Source organism: Amborella trichopoda, chromosome 4 (assembly GCF_054954075.1).
Source record: "Amborella trichopoda isolate Santa Cruz 75 chromosome 4, AtrichopodaSantaCruz75HAP2 v2.0, whole genome shotgun sequence".
Lineage (NCBI taxonomy): Eukaryota > Viridiplantae > Streptophyta > Magnoliopsida > Amborellales > Amborellaceae > Amborella > Amborella trichopoda.
In genome coordinates, this window is record NC_142339.1 from 4,712,843 (window position 1) to 4,720,787 (window position 7,945).

General features: G+C 35.3%; 1 protein-coding gene across 1 annotated transcript; it reads left to right on the forward strand.

Annotated features, from left to right (window-relative positions):
- The first annotated feature begins 1,677 nt into the window (after positions 1-1,677).
- Positions 1,678-7,528, forward strand: LOC18439280 (glutamate decarboxylase). Its single transcript, XM_088864490.1, has 7 exons — positions 1,678-1,985; positions 2,118-2,322; positions 2,494-2,694; positions 3,468-3,682; positions 4,996-5,249; positions 6,268-6,320; positions 6,723-7,528. Exons 1-7 carry the CDS (start codon positions 1,900-1,902, stop codon positions 7,203-7,205), a joined length of 1,497 nt encoding a protein of 498 aa, XP_088720616.1. The 5' UTR covers positions 1,678-1,899; the 3' UTR covers positions 7,206-7,528.
- Positions 7,529-7,945: the final 417 nt, after the last annotated feature.

The window sequence follows — 7,945 nt, forward strand, 5'->3', positions numbered from 1 at the left end:
TTATTTAAAAAATTTTAAAGGACCCTTTTATTTTTGGTGGGGATGGATGGGCTAGGTACCAATGTCTCATAACCGGTTTGGTCCTGGTGAATTCTTGGTTGAGATCGGTGATTTTAAGAGGTGTTGAAACACTTTTTTTTATGTAATATTATGCCAAAATATCGGTTTAATTTTCATCGACTTTTAGAAATCTCTGCCAAAAGTGATAATATTTTTCTCAAATTCAGAAAAAAAAAACTTAAACCTTTTTAATATTTTGCTGATTATGACTCATTCAAAGAATGAGGACAAGATTGAAAACCCAAATTTATTGCTACTTTAACCATTTCTTGGGGTCAATGAAAGGGCACATCCCTAAATTTTAATCAAAACAAACCGAAATATTAAATTCAAAGGTTTTTATTAGTAAATTTAATAATGGTGCAGCATATTAGAAGCCGTTTTAACAAAATGAGCCGCCGCTAACATCTGTGTCAATGGGTTCGTGTGAAAGAGCCAATCAAACCATTTTCTATACCAATAAACTCCTAATAAGGAGCCAACATCCAATGCTCCTGCGGGAGCATATACTATATATTTACTCGCTCAAGCATATGACCAACTTTAGAAATCCTATGGCAATTAAATTCTTCGAACCATCTAAAAATTAAAAATTACTAGACAACTACTTTCCTAATAGAGAATCTGAATTTAAAATTTTCCAACACCTAGATCTCACACGCAAGAAATTGATTGGCCTCTATTGTGAAGTTATTTATGAAGTGCATAAAAATAAGATTTAAAAAATTGTTTCATGGGGGCTCTAGACGGCATTGCTACATAAGCGGTCCAGAAAGTGTAAAGCATCCATCTTAAAGATGGATGCAAGTAGGTGTTCCATGTAAAATCAATGGGGACTAACGGTCCAAATATTTTTTTATTAAAATCATTATTTTTAATTTTTAAAATTTATTTATTTATTCATATTCATGATATCCACGTTAGAGATTACATCTCCATAAAAATTAAGTCTTAAAATCCATCTAAAAAATAGATTTATTAAGTAGCCAACATTTTTACATACGAGGTATTGGCCGCATAGAAACTGGGTCCATAAGATTTTGGGACTTTTTTTTTTTCTTGAAGGTCGTTTATAGTTGAAGAAATGAATATCCAAAATTTTAATTCCGACAGTTAATCATAAATCAAATTTTACCGGTGGGAGACAACGAACACTATACTCCCATAGGAGCATAACATCTTATGGCATATATAATATCTAACGAGAAGCAGTGTGGAAAGAAGGAGGTGAGCGGAAGAAACGCGTGGACGGGGATCTAAAACCAATTCCGCGTACGAAAAACCAAAACTTGGTATCCTAATCAAGAGAGAGAGAGAGAGAGAGAGAGAGAGAGAGAGAGGGATTAATAAAAGTAGAAGAGAGATGCTTATGACTTTTGAAGAACCTAACCTAACATAACCTAACCTAACCTAGCCGAAATAAGAATGCGGGAATCGAGCCAATCAAATATGACTCGGAATACTTTCTCTCTCTAAAAAACAAACCTGAACGACCACGGAAAACACCGACTTTTTCCCCGTTTACCAATGGCGTGCATCGACATTTCCACATATTCAAACTTCCCGTCCCTATTTCCTGCAACCTATATAAAGGGCCTACCCTGCATCCCTACTCCCACACAACCCAACTCTTCTCTTTCTCTGTCTAAAGAAAACCATCACTCAAAACTCACCCCCTTTTTCTCTCTCTGGAACTTATGTTCTAACGGAGTTGTCCATTGGGTTTCTCTGTTCTGCCATCTTTAATCCCTGTTTCTCTCTCTAGAACTGTACTTCGCTTGTTTCTCTCCCTACAACTCTACTTTGCTGAAAGTTTTTCAAGAAACTTAGATATAAAAAATGGTGCTATCAAGAACCGCATCAGAAAGCGATGCCTCTGTGCACTCCACTTTTGCCTCACGATATGTCCGGGCATCTCTTCCCAGGTATACGTCCAACCCTCATTTCTCTCTCTAGAATTTCTGTGGCGTTCATTTGAGAAATGGATCTCAAATTGAAAACCCATGATTGTATTTTTTTCAGTTTACAAATTTTTGTGTTTTGGGGGGAGTTTGCAGGTTCAGGATGGCTGAGAATTCCATCCCGAAGGAAGCGGCTTATCAGATTATCAACGACGAGCTGATGCTCGATGGGAATCCGAGGCTGAATTTGGCGTCGTTTGTTACGACATGGATGGAACCAGAGTGTGATAAGCTCATCATGGCCGCCATTAACAAGAACTATGTCGACATGGATGAGTATCCCGTCACCACCGAGCTACAGGTAAAGATCTCTCTCTCTTTCAAGAGTAGATCTATATCTCTCTCTAGAGGCAACAGGGACCAAAGGATCAATCTTCCTCTCTCTCTAACGATATGTTTCCCTGATCTCTTTCTATCTCTCTCTAAAATTTGTAGTGTAATTCAATCTGTTTCTCTCTCTTCTGTATTGTAGAATCGATGCGTGAACATGATCGCCCATCTCTTCAACGCCCCATTAGGAGAAGAAGAAACGGCAGTTGGTGTTGGGACCGTTGGATCTTCAGAGGCCATAATGCTGGCAGGGTTGGCATTCAAGAGGAAATGGCAAAATAAGAGAAGGGCAGAGGGAAAACCCTTCGATAAACCCAATATTGTTACTGGTGCCAATGTTCAGGTAATATTAAAAGGAAAAAGTTTATATAACGTTTTACTTGTAAGGTACCCCTAAAAATCCGACTAGAGAAAGTTGTGTCCCTCGAATCCATTATCTCGACCTCGAGATTCATATATATGAAAAAAAAAAAAAAAAAAAAAAAAAAAAAAAAAAATATATATATATATATATATATATATATATATATATTTTTTTTTTTTTAAAAATAACTCATCTTCTTACAAGGTTGATCATCACCCACACTGTAACCATCATATTCATATTGTGGTTTCCATTTGCGGCAGCAACATCCCCCCGAATAATCATACTTTTTTTGTGAAAAGTTTTACTTAGTTTTACTGATCTGAGTGGTGAAGAACTCAAAATTCTTAACTTTTTTTTTTAATAAAATAATCATCCTTTCATTTGTAGGTATGTCCTAAAATTTAGGGTCGAAGAAATCCTCCCCAATAGCTCTTTTGCTTGAGGGTCTTATCGTATAAGATGCTCCTGTGCTTCTTTTCTTTCTTTTGTTATTTTTATTTTGTTCTTGGCTTTGGGAAATAGCTAAGCTAAATTAAGATTGCGATCACTAAGGGGTATCTGTTTTTTTAAATTATTGAGGGAAATCTAAAGTAATTTAAAATTTACAACGACCCCAAACATTGTTGGTTTTATTTACCTTTCATCTTTGGAATTCCTATCTTTTATGTACCAATGGAAATAGTCTTTTTTCCCTCTAATAATTGTGTTATTTTATTGTGTTTCGTTTTTTTTTTTTGTGAATTTTATAGGTTTGTTGGGAAAAGTTTGCAAGGTATTTTGAAGTGGAATTGAAGGAAGTGAAGCTGCGTGAGGGTTACTATGTGATGGACCCAAGAAAGGCTGTGGAAATGGTGGATGAGAACACCATTTGTGTGGCTGCCATTTTGGGTTCCACTCTCAATGGTGAATTTGAAGATGTGAAGCTCCTCAACGATCTCTTGGTGGAGAAGAACAAGGAAACTGGGTGAGTATTTTTTTACTACCATTTTCTTCTTCTCCTTTTGGGTTCAATTCTCAAATATCATCGTGCTTCAAAAAAAGAGTTTGTTTCAATGTTGAAAAGCCCTCAAATTCAATCATCTTGACCACAATATTTATAGATATTAGAAAACAAAGGTTTGAAATCTTAAAAATAATTTATCTTGTTAATACATTATCTAGACTGTCAATTTTTAAGATTTTTAAGTGTTCATAAATCTGCTCTAAAAAAATTATGATATTGAAACATATTTGAAGGTGCGCCTTACTTTGATTGTTTACAATCTCAGCCTTATACAAACCACACCTTTTTATTAATGGAGGAAGACTTTTACTCCCTCGGTCATGTGGGAGTATATCATCCATTCACTCCCTCGGTAAAATCCTATGTAGAAATGGTTTTTAGGATTGGGATTTTTTTAAATTTTTTGGGATTTCACATCCTGAACCTAGCACCCAATGTAAAAGAGTTAATTTCTTAAGATTGAACTCAAAAATGTCTTCAATTTTGGTTGTCTGATTTACTTAAGAACTTGAAACTTCCCCGAAAATATAGAATTGATGATTCTAAAGTGAATTCCAAAATTTCTACCAGAGATCCTCCTAATGGGGAGGAAGCGTACAGTATGCACCAACCAATGATAGCACATGATCTTTTTAAATATATTAATATTTTTTTTAGGATGTAGAGGAAAAATGGGTAGGATATCCTAAAATAAACGGTTATTAAACGCCCCCGAGATGTCAAATTTGGATGGCACAAGTTGAGTTGTACCAAAATACCATCTCGCATAAGTCCAAATTTCGAGCAAATTTGGGGAGGAAAAGCTCTAGCGAACACTAGTTGTGTATCGTATACAATGCGCTGTTCACCCATCTATTCATCCTTATAGGGAAGCGACGGTGGATAATTGGTGAACTATATATACAATTGCATAAATTTATTCTTAAAGATTTCCTTTCTTATATTTTTTAAGTTTATTTATGGATCATTTGGGATATGGTATTTTCAAAACCTGGTTATGCATTTAACATTGGTTACATAGGTTCTAGTATTTGTTCAATATAATTTTAATAACAACGCTGTTTTGGGTAGGTTCTGAAGTAGTGAGAAAAGATATGGGGACTTATGTCTTCATTGAGAATATGACATTTAATACTACAGAATGATGGATCAGAATATGTGTAGCCAACTCTAATTAGTTAGAAATAAGATTTGGCGATGATGATAACGAATTAACCAATTTTAATGTTAGTGATCATTACTTATTGACATTATTTGATGCTTTTTGTGTACAGTTGGGATACTCCTATTCATGTTGATGCAGCTAGTGGTGGGTTTATTGCACCTTTTCTCTATCCTGATTTGGAATGGGACTTTAGGCTTCCCTTGGTGAAGAGTATTAATGTTAGTGGACACAAGTATGGTTTGGTATATGCTGGTATTGGGTGGGTTATTTGGAGAAATAAGGAGGATTTACCTGATGAACTCATCTTCCATATCAACTATTTGGGAGCTGATCAACCCACTTTTACTCTCAATTTCTCTAAAGGTAACCAACTAATCCCAATTGTCTTTCTCAACAAATTAAATATCTTTTTTTTTTTTTTTATGATTAATAATTTTAATTTTGATAATATCTTAGTAAATTTTATTTATCGCGATATTTTAAGGTTTTCTTTTATAGTTCCCCTGATAATATCATGTTTGTAATTTAAAAGCACGAAAATCAATTTAATATTTAGGGAGAAATGTTTCATTACCAAATAATAGTAGTATATGTAATGCAAGTTAAAGATTTAAAGTTGGATAGTGGTTTTTTATATTTTAATTTGGTAATACGTGCGTATCCTCATGGATAAGACATATATCTTAGCAATGGACGTCAAAATAAGGTGCTTCCACTACTGTGTCAAAATAGAGGGTGGAAAATAAATATTCAAGGCTGCAATTTTTATTTTCAAGATGAAAAAATTTCAAAATCACAATCACAACTATAGTTGAAATTAACAATTTCCAAACTTTTAGATCACCGAACACTTATTGTTTTCAAATAATACAATTGCCGATCGCCTTCATAACTACTTCACCGACCTCAAATCTGCCTGCTGTGACTTTTTGACACATCAAAATCTCTCTCTCTCTCTCTCTAAATTTACTTGATCTCTTTTGGATGCAAAGCTCCCTCTCTCTACCTCATCCCCCACCCTGAATTGTGACATTGTACTTTGCCTTTGTTACCTTTTTTTTCCTTGGCACTGCCCAACAAAGATTATTTGCTCTCTCTCTAGAAAACAGATATCTCTCTCTCTCTTTTTCTCCCTTTCTCTCTCTAGAAAACAGACATATGGTCTCTATCAGCTTTTGGACATTTTGAACACTTTTAGTTTAATGGGCTATGCACCTACATGTGTCTAACACTAAAAGCGAAACTTATTTACTTCTTTCTTGATATAAAATTTCTCTTTTGAGACGATTTCTTTTTGTTGAGCATATTTTATGACAAGTTTTGCTTGGCATGAAGTGAAAATGGAAAAGACTAATAATAATAATGTTGGTGTGATTTTCAGGTTCCAGCCAGGTCATCGCTCAGTATTATCAGCTCATTCGCCTTGGCTTTGAGGTACCACATTTACCCTTCATTACAACTCTATCTTAATTACTCATGGTTAAAGTTAAAAAAAAAAAACCTTTCTCTCAATTATACTTTATTTCCTTGCTTAAAATTAAAAGGAGAAATTTCTCTATGTATTTCTAGACACATTTAATTTGATTTATATGTTTGGGACCCATAATATTTTGATTAGACAATTGGGAGTGAACTGAGAATAATGTTATACAAGCTAACACCAGTCGTGTTCAGAACATTTCTTGGCTCACCCCGAATAAGCTAATCAAAGATATAGATGTCTCGGGACTATATACTTGTCGAGACATATAAAAGCCCGGCTTAAACCAAAAAAATATAGACCGAAAGGTTCAAAAGGGATGAAGCCTTACAATTTTTGCTCTTTTTTCTTAACAGGGGTACCAAAATGTAATGGAGAACTGTAGAGAAAATGCCACGGTCCTTAAGGAGGGTCTCGAAAAGACTGGGAGGTTCAACATTGTGTCAAAAGACAATGGGGTCCCTCTTGTGGCCTTCTCCCTCAAAGACAACAGCCGCCACGATGAGTTTGAGGTGTCGGAGTACCTTCGCCGCTTCGGATGGATCGTGCCCGCCTACACTATGCCTCCTGATGCACAACACATTACCGTGCTGCGAGTCGTGGTGCGTGAAGACTTCAGCAGGACATTGGCTGAGCGCCTGGTGATGGATATACAAAAAGCACTGCATGAGCTTGATGCCCTGCCTCCGAAGATCACGGCCAAGGTTTCGGTCACGACCGTGGAGGCGACCCCTGTCAATGGCGGGGTAGTGAAGAAATCGGTAATCGAGACACAGAGGGAGATCACCACTGCTTGGAAGAAGTTGGTCATGGCCAGGAAGACTAATGGTGTTTGCTAGAGTGGGTGCAAATGTTGCTTGCCATCTCTTTCTGACTTTTGCTTGACCCTTTCTCTGTTTTTTAATTTTTATTTTTAAATTTTCTTTAACTATTAGGGTGGTATGTTATTTTGAAAGGCTATAAACATAGAGACGAGGAGCTCTTAGGTTTCAATACCTACGATTTAGAATTAATCGCTTGCTTGTCTACCATGAGAGGGCAGGGAGCTTCATAAAATTCCTGAGATTTTGATTTTTTTTTTCCTATTTGTGGACATTTTTTATGTGTCAAATGCGTTGTATTTATCTTCATAATGAAAAGAATATACTGCTTTTAAATAGCATAAGACCAATCCTAGTTCCAATTCTTAGCATCTCTTCTCTTGTTTGAAAGCCCAATACAACTGTTTGAGATTGGGCTTGATATTTTCACATCTAATTTTTATTCGATTTGGTGTTATTCAAAATTACTCACATAAGGATATTCTCATATTAGGATTGATAATAATATTGATAAGTTTTCTAAACAAATATAAAAGTCTAATAAAATTAGGGCTATTAGATATAACTTTTGGTTGTGAGATATGTAATATGTATAGAAAGTTTACTATTTATAGTAGATTCTTAATCTTATATATATGGGGGGGGAGGACTCTTATGCATGAGACGCAAGATTTTCTCTTAGAGAAAAGAAAAGTTCTTATGGAAAGAAATATTGTGATTGTGCAACTTTATTGGAAAGTTTGGTTTTTATAGAGAAG

What these genes read in the sequence shown, in the direction of transcription:
- LOC18439280 (XM_088864490.1), top strand. Translation starts at nt 1,900, where the DNA reads ATGGTGCTATCAAGAACCGCATCAGAAAGCGATGCCTCTGTGCACTCC. An exon ending in GTCCGGGCATCTCTTCCCAG is followed by an intron (nt 1,986 to 2,117) that starts GTATACGTCCAA and finishes GGGAGTTTGCAG; the next exon opens with GTTCAGGATGGCTGAGAATT. An exon ending in TACTCTCAATTTCTCTAAAG is followed by an intron (nt 5,250 to 6,267) that starts GTAACCAACTAA and finishes TGTGATTTTCAG; the next exon opens with GTTCCAGCCAGGTCATCGCT.